Below are 22,179 nucleotides of genomic sequence, written 5' to 3'. Positions count from 1 at the left end.
GATGGATGAAGTGACATCGTTCATGAATCACATGGGGGAAAGATGATGTTGCAGTGGTTATCAGGTATTGTCTGTGTTCTCCCTGTGACAGCGTGGGTTTCCCCAGGACGTATGTGAGGTAGAATAGTTAATTGGGAGATTAAAGGTCGATTGGGATAGATGAGGGAAATGGGATTGATAGGATAGTACTGAGACCCAGTAGACATTCGGTGTGCTGAATAGCCCCGTTCACTGTTATGGGCAATAAAAAATACGAGACTATTCTCTCAGAGCTGACCAGCTAAAACCTATTTGGCCCTATGTATGGTTTTTCTCCTCAGCTGAAACTGTCTTTTCCGAAACAGCCACATTTCTTCCACTGATAAAGCAGCTGTCAAGAAGCCTGCTTTCTTTTCTCATACCAAATACATATTTACTATTAACACAAGAGATTCTGCAGATGCTGGAAATCTTGAGCAACTAACACGAAATGCTGGAGGCAGGTCAGGTAGCAGGGGAGGGGAATAAGCAGTCGATATTTTGAGCCGAACACTTCATCAGTCCTCGCAGAGTTCCTCCAGATTTCATGTGTGTTTCTCATATATTTATTATCAACTCCGTAATGCCCAAATTCAAAGATGTTTGCATCGTACCTGAGGTGGTTCTTTTAATGCCTAGACTAAACGTTAGCATGAATTCTCAGTAGCTCTGCAGTCCACTTCATCGGAGCCCAAGAACTTATCATTCCCACCCCAGCCCCCCTGCAAACGGTGTGGGAGGTGTAAACACATCTCCAATACTTACGTTGGGTTTGTCCTCTCAGATCCCCACCATCACTGAGCTCTCACATACATGCATTTTGGTTGAGGAACAAATTGGAACTTTTCAAAGGCAGCCTGTTTGTCCTGCCATGATACTTCATCCCCTCACCATATTCAGAACTTGGTAGTCAGTTGTTGGAAGACAGCTAATCTCCTTTGCAAGAACTTTTTGTAGATTGGTTTTCTCTATTTCCACAAACCCTCCCATCTGACAGGTGGGAATAGCTTTAATCCAGCTCACCAGGTTGGAAATCCTCAGCTTTGGGTAAAATTTTGTATACATCTCATCCAAATGAGTATAGTAAGACAGAGCATAAGTCATGGTTCTACTCAATGTCTATCCATTTCCCCAGAGATGGATTAAGTTAAAATCACCTCCAACAGAGAATAGTAAACAGTAGCAAGTTGCAATTAACGATAAGGTCTTCCTCCCCTACTTTGAAAGTATTGATCTTAATGTGACCCTGTGCAGGAATGGGTAGACATGATGAACACACTTGTCTATTGTCCTTGTAACACCCTGGGAAAGGTTTCGCTGCTAACGTAATTGTCTTTCTGTAGAAGCCACGTCTGGGGTATGGTTAGAGATAACGGGTGCTTTGGAATGCGAGCTGGATCATTTTGTTTGGCATGAGATGAACAGAGAAGATGCTGGAGAGGACCATTTGTAGGATACGACCCGGTGGGGAGATCGTGACTCGATGGAGCCAGACAACGAGAATTGAGCTCTAACTGGTGCACATTTGGCTGTTTAATTATAATGGCCTCTTTTTGTTTTCTCTTTCTTTTCCTTACTAACCCTTTAGTTAAGATTCCTTTAATCATATGCAGTGTGCTGTCTGCTGTTTCTTGGCACTGAGTTGCAACAGGATTGTAAATTACACAGCATACACACAAACCAGGAGTTTGGGGTGGGAGAGCCGTCTCAATCTCATGGGTTTAGCGGGACCAGAGTGTGTCTTCCCTCGACTTACGCAGCCAAGAAAATCAGCGAAATTTCATCCTTTCCGCACTACACCACACCACCGACAAAAATGGGCTAGCTTCAGCATGCCAAGACAGTTTGAAGGATGAACATTATACAAAAAGAGTAACCATTCAATATCCATTGCATTACATTAAAATTGCTCTACAGTTTGTGCAGAGTAATTCACCAGAATAGTGAAGATAATGCATTATATGGTGACATTAACACATTCTACTTTTGCTCCAGAATTCATTCTATTGAGGTCAATAGATTTGAGTCACAGAGTAATATTCGGTGACACTAACAGCTAGAAAGACATTTCTTGACATAACTTTATATCACACCTTAGAATTCAAATTCTAATTAATTTTGGTATTGTAGTGCACATTATGTACCTACTTGAACCAAACAAAGGCTATTTTTTCTCACTCACCCAAGCCCACGGATCATCAGTTTTTCCTCTTCTTTACCCATTCTAACGCTGAGAAGAGATCTGATCTGGCCCAGTGAAGCAAGTAAGTTTATTGTATCCTCCACAGATACTTTATTTATTGTGTAGGTCTTGGGTAAAGCACGAACAAGCTCGCCAATGCCATCATACTGCCGATGCAGCAAGACGAACATGGCTCGAACAAGCTCCGAGTCTTCAATCACTGACTCTTGGGCCCATCGTACCATTGTCTCAGAAATCAACTGTTGAAGATTGGCTGAAAATAAATCAAAATCAGACATTAATTTCAATTGACTTTATCAAGCACCTCTGCAGAATACTAGGAGAAACATTGTGCTTTCCGTAAAAACTACAATTAAGTTCTCATATATGATAAAGACTGCAAGAGTGAAGCTTTCTTGTGCACGCCTGGTGTTGAAATGTAGTACATTTTGAATGTTGCCATTATTTGTCTTTGATGTCCATACAGGTCATCTGAGTGGCACTGTTATAACATTACAAATAATTCTAAAATCAAAAAACTCCCAATGTTGAAAATTTGAAGATCACTGAACAGAAACATTAACTCCTTTTTCTTTTCTAGAGACACTGTTTGATCTGGTGAGGATTTCTGGCATTTTCTGTTTCATATTACCATCAATTCATTGGACTTTCTCTGTATCTCATGACTAATTCCACTGAAGCTTCAAAATTTTTACATCTCACTTCCATTCTTTGCCAATATTTCCATTGTTGTCTCTCTTTCAAACAGAGGTTCCCACTTTTTTAAGCCACAGCCCTCTACCATTAATCAAAGGGTCAACAGACCCCCGGGTTGGGAACTTTTCCTCCAGACTACTTCCTCTACCATTCTTACTCCACCCTCCAATTGGGTCAAAGAGCCAGAGAACAACCGACACCAAAGTAATTCTGGAACCAACAGATGTAACAACATATTGATATGGTAACCTCATTGCTCCAAACATTGCTGGGTAAAAAAATATATGTAATTTCTGTAGGTACAGAGATCAGCTAGAGGGTAAATTTAAGGAGTGGCATCCTATAGTGAGATAGTTATAAAAGATGGGGTTAGAATTGAGATCCTGAGAATGGCCATTGTGTGAAACATTAGAAACACTCACTGGACTTCTTCACTTCTTGTTCTATTGGGTTCTCTTTCTGCTTTTTCTTTAAGTAAGTCATTTTTTCTACCAGATTCATTAGACGGCCCCTGATTGTGGAGTCACTGTCATCATTGTTTGCTTCTTCTTCTTCCAACTCAATTCCTGAAACAGAGTAAAAATAAACATTCTATTTAACCCCAGAACCTCAAAACTAATCAATAAACTTCAAGACTTTGGCCTCAAAATTGACTCCTCGATTTTCTCACTTGCAGACTTCAGTCAGTTCAGATTGGCAACAACATCTCCTCCACCATCTCTACCAACACAGGAACCCTACAGGGCCATGCGCTTCGCCCCCCTGCTCTACTCGCTTTACATGTATGACTGTGTGGCTAAGCACAGTTCCAATGCCATATTTAAATTTGCTGTCACTGGCTGAATCAAAGGTGCTGATGAATCAACATAGAGGAGGGAGAATGAAAATTTGGCTGAGCGTTGCCACGACAACCACTTCTTACTCAAGCATCATATATCAAAGTTGCTGGTGAACGCAGCAAGTCAGGCAGCATCTCTAAGAAGAGGTACAGTCGACGTTTCAGGCTGGGACCCTTCGTCAGGACTAACTGAAGAAAGAGTTAGTAAGTGATTTGAAAGTGGGAGGGGGAGGGGAGATCCAAAATGATAGGAGAAGACAGGAGGGGGAGGGATGGAGCCAAGAGCTGGACAGGTGATTGGCAAAAGGGATATGAGAGGATCATGGGACAGGAGGCCCAGGGAGAAGGAAAAGGGGGAGGGGGGGAAAACCCAGAGGATGGGCAAGGGGTATAGTCAGAGGGACAGAGGGAGAAAAAGGAGAGTGAGAGAAAGAATGTGTGTATAAAAATAACGGATGGGGTACGAGGGAGAGGTGGGGCATTAGCGGAAGTTAGAGAAGTCAATGTTCATGCCATCAGATTGGAGGCTACCCAGACGGAATATAAGGTGTTGTTCCTCCAACCTGAGTGTGGTTTCACCTTTACAGTAGAGGAGGCCGTGGATAGACATGTCAGAATGGGAACGGGATGTGGAATTAAAATGTGTGGCCACTGGGAGATCCTGCTTTCTCTGACGGACAGAGCATAGGTGTTCAGTGAAACGATCTCCCAGTCTGTGTCGGGTCTCGCCAATATATAGAAGGCTACATCGGGAGCACCGGACGCAGTATATCACCCCAGCCGACTCACAGGTGAAGTGTCGCCTCACCTGGAAGGACTGTCTGGAGCCCTGAATGGTGGTAAGGGAGGAAGTGTAAGGGCATGTGTAGCACTTGTTCCGCTTACAAAGATAAGTGCCAGGAGGGAGATCAGTGGGGAGGGATGGGGGGGGAACGAATGGACAAGGGAGTCGCGTAGGGAGCGATCCTCGCGGAAAGCAGAGGGGGGGGAGGGAAAGATGTGCTTAGTGGTGGGATCCTGTTGGAGGTGGCGGACGTTACAGAGAATAATACGTTGGACCCGGAGGCTGGTGGTGTGGTAGGTGAGGACCAGGGGAACCCTATTCCTAGTGGGGTGGCGGGAGGATGGAGTGAGAGCATATGTGCATGAAATGGGGGAGATGCGTTTGAGAGCAGAGTTGATGGTGGAGGAAGGGAAGCCCCTTTCTTTAAAAAAGGAAGACATCTCCCTCGTCCTGGAATGAAAAGCCTCATCCTGAGAGCAGATGTGGCGGAGACGGAGGAATTGCGAGAAGGGGATGGCATTTTTGCAAGAGACAGGGTGAGAAGAGGAATAGTCCAGATAGCTGTGAGAGTCAGTAGGCTTATAGTAGATATCAGTGGATAAGCTGTCTCCAGAGATAGAGACAGAAAGATCTAGAAAGGGGATGGAGGTGTCGGAAATGGACCAGGTAAACTTGAGGGCAGGGTGAAAGTTGAAGGCAAAGTTAATAAAGTCAACGAGCTCAGCATGCGTGCAGGAAGCAGCGCCAATGCAGTCGTCGATGTAGCGAAGGATAAGTGGGGGACAGATACCAGAATAGGCACGGAACATAGATTGTTCCACAAAGCCAACAAGCAGGCAGGCATAGCTAGGACCCGTACGGGTGCCCATAGCTACACCTTTAGTTTGGAGGAAGTGGGAGGCGCCAAAGGAGAAATTATTAAGAGTAAGGACTAATTCCACGAGACGGAGCAGAGTGGTGGTAGAGGGGAACTGATTGGGTCTGGAATCCAAAAAGAAGCGTAGAGCTTTGAGACCTTCCTGATGGGGGATGGAAGTATATAAGGACTGGACATCCATGGTGAAAATAAAGCGGTGGGGGCCAGGGAACTTAAAATCATCGAAAAGTTTAAGAACGTGAGAAATGTCACGAACATAGGTTGGAAGGGATTGAACAAGGGGTGATAAAACCCTGTCGAGGTATGCAGAAATGAGTTCGGTGGGGCAGGAGCAAGCTGAGACAATAGGTCGGCCAGGACAGGCAGGTTTGTGGATCTTGGGTAGGAGGTAGAAACGGGAAGTGCGGGGTGTGGGAACTATAAGGTTGGTAGCAGTGGATGGGAGATCCCCTGAGCGGATAAAGTCGGTGATGGTGTGGGAGACAATGGCCTGGTGCTCCTTAGTGGGGTCACGATCGAGGGGTAAATAAGAGGAGGTATCCGCGAGTTGTCGCTGTGCCTCGGCAAGGTCGAGGTCAGTGCGCCAGACTACAACAGCACCCCCCTTATCGGCACTTTTAATAGTAAGGTTAGGATTAGTGCAGAGGGAGTGGAGAGCTGAGCGTTCAGAAGGAGTGAGGTTGGAATTGGAACAAGGTGTGGTGAAGTTGAGATGGTTGATGTCCCGTCGGCAGTTAGCAATAAAGAGATCCAGGGCAGGCAGAAGACCAGAGCAGGGTGTCCATGAAGAGGAGGAGGGTTGAAGACAGGAGAAGGGCTCATCGGTGGGGGTGGAAGAGTCCTTGCCGAAGAAGTAGGGGATCGGAGACGGAGACAGTGGAAGAACAGTTCCGCGTCACGGCGAACGCGGAACTCGCTGAGGTGTGGGCGAAGGTGGACAAAGGTGAGGCCCTTACTGAGGACAGAGCGTTCTGCCTCAGACAGTTGAAGGTCGGAGGGGATCCTCTTATTCAATGTCAGCAACACTAAGGAGCTGATCACTGACTTCGGGAAGAGGAAACTTGAGGTTCATGAGATGTTCTCATGGCGGGAGGGGGGGTGCTCAGAGGATCAGCAACTTTAAATACCTTGGTGTTATCTTTTCATAGGATCTGTCCTGGGCCCAGTGCTTAAGTGCAGTTACGAAGAGAGCACAGCAACGCTTCTACTTCCTTAGAAGTTCGCAAAGATTCAGCTTGACACCTAAAATTTTGACAAATCTCTATAGATGTGTGGCGGAGAGTATATTGACTGGCTTCATCACAGCCTGGTATGGAAACAAAAATGCCTTTGAATGGAAAATCCTGCAACAAGTAGTGGATAAGGCCCAGTACATCACTGGTAAGACCTCCTCACCACTGAGCACATCTACACAGAGCACTCTTGCAGGAATGGAGCAGCCATCATCAATGACCCACCCCCCCACCCCCAAGATCCAAGGTCATGTTTTCTTTTCACTGCCGCCATCAGGAAGAAAGTACAGGAGCCTCAAGACTCACTAGACCAGGTTCAAGAACAGTCATTACCCCTTAACCATCAGGCTCGTGAACCAGGGAGGTTAATTCCACTGGCCGAATTGTTCACACAAACTATGGACTCACCTTCAAGGACTCTTCATCTCATATTCTCTATATTTATTGCTTGCTTATTTATTTATTTATCTATCCATCTATTTATATATCTATCTATTTATTTATTTATTATTTCTTTTATCTTGCATAGTTTGCTGTCTTTCGCACACTGTTTGTCTACTCTGTAGGGTGCAGTCTTTCAGTGACTCTGTTATGGTTCTCGGATTTCATAGGGGTGCCTAGGCGCAATTCGAGTAGCAGCAGTACTCTCAAAGGATACGATTAAATATTCCCATTTCAGCCTGATACAGCTAAAAAGCACAACTACTTCCAAATTCAATACAGTCAACAAAGATGTCTTAATGCGTTTAAAAAACTATCGCTGCTTAAAACCGACAGAAACAACACCGATTGTGATCAGAAGCGCCCACGGAGGACACCTCAGAGGAAGTGCGGGTGTAGATCAGGGTTACAGGTGCGTTTAAGGAAACGGGGTTTTAAACTCCCTATACCGACTATCTTGCTGGCAAACATGCAGTGTCTGGTGAATAAAATCGATGATCTCATAGCTGGGGTGCTGAATCAGAGGGACATTAGGACTGCGTTCAATATACGTATATCTATTCAATATATGTAATTGATTTACCTTTTTATTTATTATTATTTTTATTTTTCTCTCTGCTAGATTATGTATTTCATTGAACTGCTCCTGCTAAGTTTCAAATTTCACATCACATGCCAGTGATAATAAACCTGATTCTGATTCATTGAGAATGCCCACAAGAGAATGAATCTCAGACATAGAGGTACTTTGATAATAAATTTACTTTGAACTTTGCAATTAGTGACATTCAGAAAACAAATCAAGGAAGAGGGATCATGGTTTTAGAGTCACAGGGTCACAGAAAGTTCACCCTGAATGTTATAGCTTTCACTTTTCTTGTTACTGATGAACTTTGAGATGGATAGAATCATTGAGGCATAGAGTACTACAGCACAGAAACAGGTCCTTCAGTCCCTCTAACCTGTACTGAGCTATTACTCTGCCTAGTTCCATTGACCTGTACCTCACCTCCAAGCCTCTCCCATCCATGTACATATCCAAATTTCTCTTAAATGTTGAATTTGAACCCACATCCACCACTTCCCTGGCAGCTCATTCCACATTCTCACCACTCTCTGAGTGAAGAAGTTCACTCTCAAATTCCCGTTAAACATTTCACCTTTCACCCCTTAACCCATGACCTCTAGTTCTCGTCTTACTCAAGCTCAGTGGAAAAAAGCCTGCTGGCTTTTGTCCATTTATACTGCACATAATTTTATATACAATACCTCTATCAAATCTACCCTCTTTATCCTACACTCTGGGGAACAAAGTCTTAACTTATTCAACCTTTCCCTGTAACTCAAATCCTCAAATCCCAGCAACATCGTTGTAAATTTTCTCAGCAATCTTTCAACCTTATTGATATCTTTCCTTTTGGTAGGTGACCAGAACAGTTTTAAACTGACCATTTTAATTTCCCTACTTAAGTCCATGAAAAATCTCATGCTGCTGTATTGATTAATTCAACTTCTAAGTAATCAATAAAATTGGACGCTGCTTTCTTCAAAACATCAATAAAATTTGCAAACACCAAAGTGAGTTCCCTCTGGTTTACTCAATCTCGTCTAACACCAAACACACCCTCCTCTAACACCCAACCCATCCTGACCTAACACCAACCTCTCCCTAGTACAATCTCACTGTCCAATGGTCAATCCCTGACTGCAACCCATCCCCAGCTGAAGATACAGTAACTTAATTGTCTTCTGTCAACACTGACCAATTTACCCTCACAACTGAGCTTCAAAGTTTAACCAAACTTGTTTATTTTCAAATAGTGACATTAGTTGCAATTACCCTTCAAATATGTTCATGTTCATTTATTTCCACTTTTCCCACAGAATCACATTTTACTGCTACTGTGTGGCGACCCACTTTCTGACACCCACGAACCGGCTCACGAAGCAGCGCGCGCAGGCAGAGGGCGGGCAGCAAAAAGGGCGGGAACGGGAAGGCTTTAAAGCGGGCTGTGAAGTTTGAATAAACCTCTTTCATCGCAACTCCAACTCACTGACTCCGTGTGGTTATTCTAGCGCTGTGTGTAGCACATCGCTACAGTTGGTGACCCCGACGGCCCAAACGATATTTGGACCAGAGATGACCGACGCTGCATCTGTTCACGCAGTTTCGTTGGAACTGCCAAGCTTCTTGACGCTGCGACCCCATTTATGGTTCGAACAAGCAGAGGCACAATTCCACATTCGGCAGATAACCTCGGAGTCCACTCGCTACTACTACGTGCTGAGCTCCCTCGACCAGGAGACTGCTGCACAAGTTGAGGAGTTTATACAGTCGCCTCCGGAGGACAGCAAATACACAGCATTCAAAACCCTGCTCATAAGGACTTTCGGACTCTCACGGCGCGAACGAGCACGCCGCTTAATGCACCTGGATGGTTTGGGAGACAGGCCGCCGTCAGCATTAATGAACGAGATGCTGGCCCTGGCTGAAGGACACAAACCCTGCCTCATGTTTGAGCAGGCGTTCCTAGAGCAACTGCCCGAGGACATATGCCTGCTGCTGTCCGACGCAGATTTCAGCAAACCCCAGGAGGTGGCGGCCTGAGCAGATGTGCTGTGGAATGCCAGGAAAGAGAGAGGGGCATCCGTCGCACAGATCACCAATCGCGTGCCCAACAACAGACCAGACCGGGCCCGGCAGCAGAGCCTACAAAACCCGGCGACTGGAGTGAGGAGCCCAACGAACAATGGTGTTTCTACCACCAGCGGTGGGGCACGGAGGCCCGCCGCTGCAGACCGCCCTGCAAATTCCCGGGAAACGCCAAGGCCCAGCCGCTGCCGATCGCTACGGCGGCTGGCCATCAGGACAGCCTCCTGTACGTCTGGGACAAGCAGTCGGGACGCCGCTTTTTGGTCGACACCGGAGCGGAGATCAGCGTCTTACCTCCAACGAGTTACGACACCCGCAACAGAGAACCGGGACCCACCCTGAGGGCCGCTAATGGCAGCACAATACGAACCTACAGCACCCGCACGGTGCGGCTACAGTTCAGCTCCAGCCGGTTCACGTGGGACTTCACACTGGCCGCCGTGGCCCAACCACTGCTGGGGGCGGATTTTCTACGAGCCCACAGCCTGCTGGTCGACTTGCAAGGGAAGCGATTAGTCCACGCCAAGACTTTTCAAACGTTCTCCCTGGGTGAAGCACAGTTGCCAGCCCCACACCTGGACTCCATCACGCTGTCCGACGATGAATTCACCAGGGTCCTGGTGGATTTCCCATCAGTACTGACACCGCAAGTTCACGGCAGCCATGCCCAGACACGGAGTACAGCACCACATCCCGACCCAGGGACCATCCCTCCACGCCCGTGCTCGAAGGCTTCCCCCGGACAAGCTCCGACTGGCGAAGGAGGAGTTCAAGAAGATGGAGGAATTAGGGATCATACGACGGTCCGACAGCCCATGGGCCTCCCCCCTTCACATGGTGCCCAAGGCAACGGGGGGCTGGAGACCATGCGGTGACTACCGCAGACTGAACGAGGCTACAACGCCAGACCGCTACCCTGTGTCGCACATTCAAGACTTCGCAGCAAACCTACACGGCGCAAGGATCTTTTCCAAGGTAGACCTCGTCCGGGGATACCATCAAATCCCTGTACATCCGGACGACATCCCCAAAACAGCACTTATCACCCCGTTCGGACTTTTCGAATTCCTCCGAATGCCGTTTGGTCTAAAGAACGCCGCACAGACTTTCCAGCGGCTAATGGACACGGTGGGACGTGACCTGGACTTTGCATTCATCTATTTGGACGACATCCTCATAGCCAGCAGTAGTTGGCAGGAGCATCTGTCCCACCTCCGCCAGCTCTACTCCCGCCTGAGTGAATTCGGCCTTACAATCAATCCAGCCAAATGCCAGTTCGGACTCGACACCATCGACTTCCTGGGCCACAGGATTACTAAAGACGGGGCTACCCCGATGCCCGCCAAGGTAGACGCAGTCCGCCACTTCCCCCGACCCAACACAATCAAAGGCTTGCAGGAATTCGTGGGTATGGTGAATTTCTACCACCGTTTCCTCCCCTCAGCAGCCCGAACCATGCGCCCCTTGTTCACTCTAATGTCGGGTAAGGGCAAGGACATTACCTGGAACGAAGAGGCCGCAACCGCTTTCGTTAAAACCAAAGAAGCCTTGGCAAACGCAGCGATGCTAGTGCACCCCAGAACGGACATTCCTACTGCCCTCACGGTGGACGCATCCAACACAGCAGTCGGTGGAGTGCTGGAACAACTCATCAAGGGTCGCTGGCAACCCCTGGCGTTCTCCAGCAAACACCTACGACCACCCGAACTCAAATACAGTGCTTTCGACCGGGAGCTATTGGCACTATACCTGGCAATCCGGCATTTCAGGTACTTCTTAGAAGGTAGGCCCTTCACCGCATTCACAGACCACAAACCGCTTACCTTTGCGTTCACTAAGGTGTCCGACCACTGGTCGTCCCGCCAGCAGCGACATCTGTCCTACATCTCCGAGTACATGACGGACATCCGGCATGTCTCTGGAAAGAACAATGTCATGGCAGACGCACTTTCCAGACCTACCATACAGGCCCTGTCCCAGGGGGTGGACTATGCAGCGCTGGCAGAGGCACAGCAGGCAGACGCTGAGATCCCCAGTTACAGGACTGCAGTCTCCAGTTTGCAGCTCCAAGACCTCCCCGTAGGCCCAGGTGAGAGGACCCTACTATGTGACGTAGCTACCAGCCAACCCCGCCCCGTTGTCCCAGCAGCCTGGTGCCGGCGGGTGTTCAAATCCATTCACAACTTAGCGCACCCCTCCATCAGGACAACTGTCCGGCTGGTCTCCAACAGGTTCGTGTGGCATGGACTTCGTAAACAGGTCAGTGAATGGGCCAAAACGTGTATGCAGTGCCAAACGGCCAAGGTGCAGCGGCACACCAAGGCTCCACCGCAGCGGTTCGAACCCACCCGCCGGAGGTTCGACCACATCCATGTGGATATCGTGGGGCCCCTGCCAGTGTCACAAGGAGCGCGGTACCTTCTAACTATGATAGACCGGTTCACCAGATGGCCAGAGGCAGTCCCGCTCAGCGACACCACCTCCGAACCCTGCGCCCGAGCATTGATCGCAACCTGGGTAGCACGCTTTGGAGTACCGGCCCACATTACCTCCGACAGGCGCGCCCAGTTCACCTCCAGCCTGTGGTCGGCTATGGCCAGACTTTTCGGAACACAGCTACACCACACAACTGCCTACCACCCACAGTCGAACGGACTAGTGGAGCGCTTCCACCGTCACCTGAAATCGGTTCTCATGGCCCGCCTGGAGGGGCCTAACTGGGTGGACGAACTTCCCTGGGTCCTGCTCGGAATCCGCACGGCGCCCAAAGAGGATCTACACACCTCGTCGGCCGAGTTGGTGTACGGCGCGCCCCTGGTCGTCCCAGGAGAGTTCATACCAGCCCCAAGGGGGCAAGAGGAAGAACCCACAGCAGTCCTGGACAGACTACGGGAGAGGCTCGGTAACCTGGCCCCCATACCCACTTCACAGCACGGACAGAGCCCGACCTGCGTACCCAAAGACCTGCAGAACTGTAAGTTTCTTTTTGTACGACGGGGCGGACACCGGGCACCGCTACAGCAGCCCTACGAGGGGCCGTTTAAGGTGATCAGCAACAACGGGTCCACGTTCGTGCTGGACATTGGGGGGAGAGAGGAGGTTTTCACGGTGGACCGACTCAAACCGGCCCATGTGGACTTGGCGCAACCGGTCCAGGCTCAGGCACCGCGGCGCAGGGGCAGACCTCCCAAACAGAGGCCGATCCAGACTATGGACATTGGGGGAGGTATCGCCGGTTCTGGGGGGGGGGGGGTTATGTGGCGACTCACTTTCTGACACCCACGAACCGGCTCATGAAGCAGCACGCGCAGGCAGAGGGCGGGCAGCAAAAAGGGCAGGAACGGGAAGGCTTTAAAGCGGGCCGCGAAGTTTGAATAAACCTCTTTCATCGCAACTCCAACTCACCGACTCCGTGTGGTTATTCTAGCGCTGTGTGTAGCACATCGCTACAACTGTATATTATGTGAATTTGGCTTGGTGTGCCCACAATTATAGGAAGGATACTTTCAAAATGGGCACTAACCACAATGTGCCATGAGATCTTCATGGAAATCCAGCAAGTCTTCACGTACTTCTCCTGGGCAAGGACACTCACGTCTGTCATTTTTAAAGCTTAGCAACATGTTAATCTGAAAATAAAACAGATATATTACTCTTACAACAAAGCTCTTATATTGCTGGAGTAAAAAAATCAGGACAAGCTCACTGTGTAGATGACGGAGTACAATTTCTTGCAAAATACTCAAACTACATTTGAGTCTTTCATTCTTTTTCATCTGAACCAGAATTAGAGTCACAAATTCATCACAGATATGGGTCTTCAGCCCAACATATCTAAGTCAATCATTAATTACATACATATCTTTACTATTTCTGTGACCGTCATTTGGGTCTTTATCAACTATGCTTGGCAGGTATGTGTAGGCTATTTATCAAGGAAGTATACACAAACATCCAGGATTTCTTGTGGGTCATCTTTTGAATGTTTTCAATGAGCTTAAGAGATAGTTTTTCACTGAGTCTGCACCAACCATTAAGACCTCACGCACTAATTTGACACTAATTCCATTTCTCTTTCTCACCATTTTCCCACCAACTTTACCTTCCAGCACTCATTAAAACACCAGCAGCAATGATAGGGGTCAATTAATCTCCCAACCCACACACCTTTCGGATGTGGAAAGAAACTTAAGCACCTGGAGGAAACCCAGGCAGTCGCAGGGAAAACATGCAGACTCCACATAGACAGCACCAGAGATTATGACTGAGCCCAGGCTGCTCGAGGTCTGAAGCAGCAGCTCTACCAGTAGTACCAATGAGCCACCCAAATGTATCTTCTTAAAAAATTGCTCTGAGATGTCAAATGAGGAGTAGATCTCATGCTCAGTTTAATGTTATAAACTCACCTGGCAAAAACTTGGAAGTTGCATATATAGAGGTATCTATCTTTTTAATCTACACACATCAAAGTTGCTGGTGAATGCAGCAGGCCAGGCAGCATCTCTAGGAAGAGGTACAGTCGAGGTTTCAGGCCGAGATCCTTCGTCAGGACTAACTGAAGGAAGAGTTAGTAAGAGATTTGAAAGTGGGAGGGGGAGGGGGAGATCCAAAAGGCCTGAAACGTCGACTGTACCTCTTCCTAGAGATGCTGCCTGGCCTGCTGCGTTCACCAGCAACTTTGATGTGTGTTGCTTGAATTTCCAGCATCTGCAGATTTCCTGTTGTTTATCTTTTTAATCTATTGATTGCACCTCTGATATTTTAATTTTCTCCCCATTTAGAAATAGTCATCATCTTTATTCCTTCCACCAAAGGGCATGGTGATACATTTCTCTACACTATGTTCCATCTGCCAATTCTTTACCTATTCTCCCAATTAGTCCATGTCATTCTGCAGACTCCCTACTTCCTTAACAGTACCTGCTCCTCCACCTGTCTTCATATTATCTGTAAACTTGACCACAAAGTTATCAATTCCATCTTCAAATCATTGACTTATAATGTGAAAAGAAGCAATGCCAACACCAACTTCTGGCAGCCAACCAGAAAATGCACCCTTTATTCCCACTCCTTGCTTCCTGGCAGTCAGCTTATCTTCTATCCATGCTAGTATCCTTCCTGTAACACCATGGACTCTAATTTTGTTAAGCAGTCTCATGTCTTCTAAAAATCTATGTGAACAATATTATTGATGCTCCTTTGTCTATCCTGCTTGCTATTCCCTCAAAGAATTCCAACAGATTTGTCAGGGAAGATTTCCCCTGATGGAAACCATGCTGACTTTGGCTTATTTTATCATGTGCCTCCAAGTATCTCAAAACATTATTCTTAACAACCGTCTCCAACATCTTCCCAACCACTGATGTCAAGTTAACTGGCCTATAATTTTCTTTCTTCTCCCTCCCTCCTTTCCTAAGGAGTGGAAAGACATTTGCAATTTTCCAGACCTTTGGAACCATTCCAGAATTTATTGATTCTTGGAAGATCATTACTAGTACCTCTGTGATCTCTTTAGCTACCACTTTCGGAATGCTGTGGTGTAGTCTGTTTGTCCAGGTGTCTTATCTACCTTCAGATCTTTCAGCTTCCCAAGCATCTTCCCTTTAGTAATAGCTACTAAACTCACGACTGCCCCCTCACACTCTCGAATTTCTGGCATGCTGCTAGTCTCCTCCACAGTGAAGACTGATGCAAAATGCCCTTTATATTTGTTTGTTATTTCTTTGTTTCTCCATTATTACCTCTCCAGTGTCATTTTCCAGCAGCCTGATATCCACTCTCAACTCTCTTTTATCCTTTATATATCTGAAAAAACTTGTTGCAAACAGAAGATGTACTTCACCTCCTCCCTCACCTCCATTCATTGTTCCAAACAGTCATTCCAGGTGAGGCAACAGTTTACTTGTGAATCTCTTGGGGTCATCTACCATATCCTGTGTTCCGAGTGCAGTTTCCTCTACATTGGTGAGATCCACTGTAGATTGGGTAACTGCTTTGTTGAACACCTCCACTCAATTCACAGAAATCAGGATTTCCCAGTGGCCAACCTTTTTAATTCATATCCCCATTCCCATTCTGACATGTCAGTGCATGACCTCCTCTTCTGCCACGATCAGGCCACTATCAGGTTGGAGGAGCAACAGCTTATATTCCGTATAGGTAGCCTCCAACCTGATGGCATGAACATCAATTTCTACAACTTCCAGTTTTTTCCCTTTCCCATTTTTTCTTCATTTCCCCACTCTGGTCTCCTAACTCTACTCCTCACCTGTCTATCACCTCCTCCTAGGGCCCAATTCTCTTTCCTTTTTTCCCATGGTCTCTTCTCCACTCTTGTCAGATTCCTTCTTCTCCAATTCTTTATCTTTTCCACCTATCACCTTCTAGCTTCTTACTTAATCCTCCTTATCCCAAACTGGCTCAGCATGGCTTCACCTATCACCTTCTAGCTGGTCTTCCTTCCACTCCCCCGCCTTCTTATTCTGTCATCTTCCCCATTCCTATCCAGTTGTGATGAAGGTTCATGGACCGGAATGTTGACTGTTCGTTCCCCTGACTTGCTGAATTCCTCCAGCATTTTGTATCTGTTGTTCTGGATTTCCAGCATATGCAAAATCTCTTGTGTTTATTATTAGTTGCCTTCCAGTGGTTTTTGAAAGCTCCCCAATGCTGTAACTTCCCACTATTTTTTGCTGTATTATATGCCCTCTCTTTTGCTTTTATGCTCTCTTTGACTTCCCTTGTCAGCCATGGTTTCCTCAACCTCCCTTAAAATGCTTCTTCATCTTTGAGATATATCTATCCTGCGCCTTCCGAATGGCTCCCAGGCATTGCAGTTCTGGCGTCATCCCTGATAGTGTCATCGTCCAATCAACTTTGGCCTTCTCGCTCTCAAACTGCAGGGTGAATTCTATCATATTATGCTCACTGCCTCTAAAGGGTTCCTTTACCTTAAGCTCCCTAATCAAATCCAGTTCATTGCACAACACCCAATCCAGCATTGCCTTTCCCCTGGTTGGCTCAACCACAAGATTCTGTAAAAAAAAACCATCTCATACGCATTCTACAAATTCTATCTTTTGGGATCCAGCATCAACCTAATTTTCCCAATCTACCTGCGTAACGACAATTTTAACATTGCCCTTTTCTCATGCCTTTTCTATCTCCTGTTGTAATTTGAATCCCACATCTTAGCTACTGTTCAGAGGCTGGTATATAATTCCCATCAGGGTCTATTTGACCTTATGGTTTCTTAACTCTATCCACAAGGGCTCTACATCTTCCAATCCTATGTCATCTCTTTTTAAGGAGCCACTCCACTCCCTCTGCCTACCTGCCTGTCCTTTTAATACAATGTGTATCCTTGGATGTTAAGTTTCCAATTATGATCCCCTCTCAGTCACGTCTCAGTGATGCCCACAAAGACATACCTGCCAATCTCTAACTGCATTAAAAGATCATTTACCTTATTCTGTATACTGCGTGCATTCAAATTTAACACCTTCAGTCCTATATTCATCACCCTATTAGATTTTGTTCCCATGTTACACTTCAACTCATCCCACTGACCCTCTCATCTGCCTGTCCTTCCTGGCAGTCTCACTACACACTGCATCTATTTGTACGATATACCAACTGCACCATCCTCAGCCCTATCACTCCAGTTTCTGTCCCCTTACCAAATGAGTTTAAATCCTCCCCAAAAGCTCTAGCAAACCTGCCAGCAAGGATATTGGTCCCCCTCGGGTTCAGGTGTAATCTGTCCATTTTGTACAGGTCATACCTTCCCCAGAAAAGATCCCAATGATCCAGAAATCTGAAACCCTGTTCCCTGCACCAATTCATTTGTCAAAAGCCACGCGTGAAAGCCACACGTTCATTTATCAAATTATCCCATTCTTACCCTCACTGGCGTGTGGCACAGGCAGCAATCCAAAGGCTACTACCCTGCAAGTCCTGCTTTTCAGCTTTCTATCTAACTGCCAAATGCTCTCTTCAGGACGTCCTCCCTTTTCCTACCTATGTCATTTGTGCCAATATGTAGCACGAATTTCAGCTGTCCCCCTTTAGAATGCTGTGGACTCAACCCTGGCACCTGCGAGGCAACATACCAGCCAGGTGCCTCCTTCGCGTCCACAGAATTTCCTGCTCGTTACTCTAACTATAGAATCCCCTGTCACTACAGCATTCCTCTTCTTCCCCTTACCCTTCTGAGCCACAGAGCCAGACTTTCTGCCAGAGACCTGACGGCTGTGGCTTTCCTCTGCCAGGTCATTCCCCCTCCCCACAACAGCATCCAAAGCAGTACACCTGCTGTTGAGGGGAATGGCCACTGGCTGCCTGTCCCCTTTCCCCCTTCTTACTGTCACCCAGTTCCCTGTGTCCTGCACCCTGGGTGTAAGCTGCAAGAATGCACTTATTGTAGGTAGAGTAGACGGGGACACTGGAGATCTCCCTATCTTCCCACATCCTGCAAAAGGAGCATTCCACTATCCTGCCTGGCATCCCCACTGCTCTAACCATGCAATAAGAGGGAAAGAAATTAAATTTTTAAAAATCTACCTACAGCCTCTGCCTCTCCTCACTGAAGCCTCTATAAGTCAAAGCCTGAGCTTTCCACTCTAACACTGGCCCACTCCCACAAAGGCTGCTCTGCTTTAACTTAACTTTTTTTTGTGCTCTTACCACGTGCCTAATTATGTACAATCCAATATCTCCTCAGGAACTGTGGCTCACAGAATGTCCCGACTGCCCCCATTCACTTCTTTTGAACTCTCTCCTGCTACACAATGCAACGTCTCCTCGGGAGCTCCTGGTCACCAACAAACAGTGCAATGGAGGACTTTTACATTCCCCTGATTTGATTGACACACAGGGCCTGAGTTCATCGAAGTCTCATATGAAAGTCAACACCTACAACACTGAAGCATCTACTTAGTACCAACATGCCAGTTAAGACTCTGTTCAAATGTGAAGCATACAGAACACCTCAAAGCAAAGGTGGTGCTTCCTCATGTCAAGATGGATAGCTTCAATAAATTTTAGTCAGAGAAGCAGCCAGTTCATCAGTTACTACTTTGATTACTCAACTATGATTGAAGAGCCCAGAATATATGGCAATAGGAGATAAAATATGGTACCAAGTTTAAAAACAGCAGGTGGAATTTTTTCATTCCATTGGCTTTCAATCAAGAAATAATTCACAGTAATAATTCAGAATTCAAATATATTTCGGGAAATTATTTGTACAGTGAGGTCTTCCTTTGGAATGCACAATGAGCTGGTAACAGGATCAACCAAGATTTTCTCAAGGGAATTGGGTAGAGAAATTAATTTCCAGGTGTACAAGGAAAGAATGGTGGCGACTGGATTAATTTTTTCAGAGAGTATGGTTTTGATGGGCCGAATTCTACAAAGATTCTATGATTCTATATAAAACATTTCTAATAAACACCCAGCCCAATTTTCAAATCAACTTAAAATCAGCAATAATAAAATATCTACAGGGATTCAGTACTTTTAATTAGATGTTTTAATGATGACTAGACATAGATAATTAAATATTCAGAACACCCAGTGCAATTTTCCTACCTGCTCTTGTGGAGGCGATCGGAATTCTTTGGTTTTCTTGGCAGTCAATGCTGCAGACATATTTAATGCCTGCATCACTTCATTGTATCGGAACCTCTGGTTCTCTTGGAGCTTTAACACAAAGTCATCGGAAAAGGCGACAATGGCTTCAATCCGATGGCGGAGTTGACAGTCACACAAATACTGCAGAAGGTGGCACATCTGTAAAAAAGAAAGTCAATATTTACAGCAGAATCTCTTCACAGTAGGTGGTGCAGGAATCATGGATACCTCTCCCATTAGGTGACTATGTAAACACAGATGTTCTGCAAGGTCTTCATAATATTTAGCTTGAAGCAAAAATTGTTCACAAAGTGAATCTACTTTGTACAAACTATTGAAAGAGAAATCCTCTCTTCTAAATATTCTTAATTGCTTTAACCACAAGCAAATCTTGAGAAGATGAAATTCAGGCCAAAGAAAATTTATGTATGAATTACACAGTTACTGATTCTGTTCTGACAGCTCCAACTAAAACTACAAAAAAAAACTCCAAAACATTGACATCTTCAGATCTCCATCTCCCATCGGTCTATTTATTCCAAATTGTCTCATCCACTTGGAGACATAAGAGACTGCAGATGCTGAAATCTGGAGCAAAAATACAACCTGCTGGAGGAACTTAGAGAATCGAGCAGCATCAGGGTTAGGATGAGAACTCTGCACATTTCAGTCATGATGCAGGATTTTTTCTGAAACATCAATGGTTTCTTTCCCCTCAGAGATACCTTTTCAGTCACTGAGCTCCTCCAGAAGATTGTTACTTGTCCAGTTCATCATCTGCTCTTCTTTTAGATCCTCTCACACCCTATTCTTAAGAGAGAGACAAAGATTATACATTCTTTTTCTCAGACCTTTAGAATCCCTCTTTTATCTATACTCTGCACCTATTTTAGACATTTACATTTCTGTTAAGAAAGGGGAGGTTTTCCTACCTTAGCACATGTATGAAGAACACATGCAGGCAAAGACTGATGTTTATGTGACATATGTGTCAAGCACCTTCAAAGATATTAATATTATTATTATTCACTAGGTTCTTCACTGTCAACATTCTGGGAGCCACCATTGGCTAGGAAGTCACGTAGGCCAGCCACAGAAAACTAGGGCTACCAGAACAAGTTAGAAGCTACACATCTTGGGGCGAGTGACTTGTCCTTTCCATCATCTACAAGACACAAGTTAGCTGAAAGATGAAGAATTAACTACTTATCGGAAAGCAGCACCAACAGCTCTCAAGAAGCTCGATACTTTCTTGCTGACACTTCTGCATATTCATTCCCTTGACCACCAGCTCACTATGACTGCAGTGTACGTTGTAGTTATTCACCAAGGCTACTACAACAGCACATCCCAAATCCATGACCTTCCACTAAGAAAGATAAGGGCAGCAGACATCTGGAATCACTAGCGCCTTAGAGGCTTTGCTCCAAGTTGTGCATCATTCTGAGTTGAACATATACTGTCAGTTCTTTGTCATCGCTGGAGCTAAATCTTGGAACTATCCAACAACACCCCATAAGGAATGACTTCAAGTAAATGATCTACCCCAATTTTCCTTAGAAGTTAGGGATGAACAATAAATACTGGCCATGTTAATGATACCCAGATCCTAGAAATTCATATAGAACTTATTCTACTTCCAAATATTTCTGGGAAAATTTGCTTAGAGAGACTTGTTTGTTCCCACTGTCTCTGATGATGATCAGACACTGCAACAAAATTACTACTAGCTGCGTTGGAGTGGTAAATCTTTGAGTTTATGCATAATATTTTTGAGAGTTGTACCTCTTTTGAATATTTAAGCACATTAGGCAACCAATCTCTAAATCTTTATTCAAATGCCTTCTTTTTCCATTTTGCATTTGAGTCCCGTGATTTGATTGGTGGCCAATGGGGGACAACTGTATTGCTGGGTTTGGGTTGAGTAAGGCTGGGTATGGAAAACATACCGGACCAGGTGACATCTCATCATGCTGAAATGCCCTAACTACAGCATGTGTTTTCCTCACATTAGTGTTTGGGAGAACCTTCAGCATTTGGTAGGATACACCCATGCTGTGAGCCCTTGATTTTCTGTACAATAGTAATTCAGGGTGGAGTCAGGAATTAATAAAATGACAAGTCTTCAACTTGGATTGGGTTGTAATCTTATTCCCAAGCATATCTTTTACTTGCTAATGATAAAATGCGACAGTGGAACATGCAAGACTAATTGTAAGGTACATCTTAAATGATAACTAGATCACCCATTACGAAGGAAAGATTATGAAATGCATTAGCCATTTGTCCAGGGATTTTTATTATAACAGGAAATGACATCAAAGTTGATAGAAGCTAACTGTTAGTTCTTTGATGAGAGCAAAGGAAACAGAATATTTTTGGATTTTAATGTAACGTCCATATATCAGGTTATAATGCAAAATAAAATTTGGATTCATTTTTTAAAAGATATGAAATTAAGAATTTCAGTTTCAATCTTTAAATAAAACCACCAAGTAGATAATCATCATAAATTTCCACATATGTTAGTAGAGCTGATGTTCAAAAAAATAGTACGTTATCATTCTCAATATCTGTGCAAATTTAAGGTGTGAACAAAAATGTAGCAAAGATGAAGGATATCAGTATCAGATAAATAAATGACAACTTAAGTTAAATATCACCTTTACGCAGATGTGATATGTCAATTATTATTATAAAAAGCTTTCAGATCATGTGGATTCTACTGTCCATTTTACATCAAGCTGATTGATGCGTGGGAATACAAATTGGAACATTAATATATTGCCAGTTAAATGGTTGCC

General features: G+C 45.4%; 1 protein-coding gene across 1 annotated transcript in view; it reads right to left on the bottom strand.

Moving 5' to 3' along the window:
* The window catches only part of ryr2a (ryanodine receptor 2a (cardiac)), an 801,439-nt gene that overhangs the window by 274,298 nt on the left and 504,962 nt on the right, over nucleotides 1-22,179 (bottom strand). The window contains exons 36-39 of the mRNA XM_063055593.1: nucleotides 19,334-19,534; nucleotides 13,266-13,371; nucleotides 3,340-3,483; nucleotides 2,201-2,474 (exon numbers count right to left, since the gene is read on the bottom strand). Of these exons, the coding sequence (XP_062911663.1) occupies nucleotides 2,201-2,474; nucleotides 3,340-3,483; nucleotides 13,266-13,371; nucleotides 19,334-19,534 (725 nt within the window). The remainder of the gene's footprint in view (nucleotides 1-2,200; nucleotides 2,475-3,339; nucleotides 3,484-13,265; nucleotides 13,372-19,333; nucleotides 19,535-22,179) is intronic.

Source organism: Mobula hypostoma, chromosome 8, assembly GCF_963921235.1.
Source record: "Mobula hypostoma chromosome 8, sMobHyp1.1, whole genome shotgun sequence".
Taxonomy (NCBI): Eukaryota; Metazoa; Chordata; class Chondrichthyes; order Myliobatiformes; family Myliobatidae; genus Mobula; species Mobula hypostoma.
The sequence above is the reverse complement of the archived record's forward strand: the minus strand, read 5'-3'. Positions and strand labels throughout refer to the sequence as shown.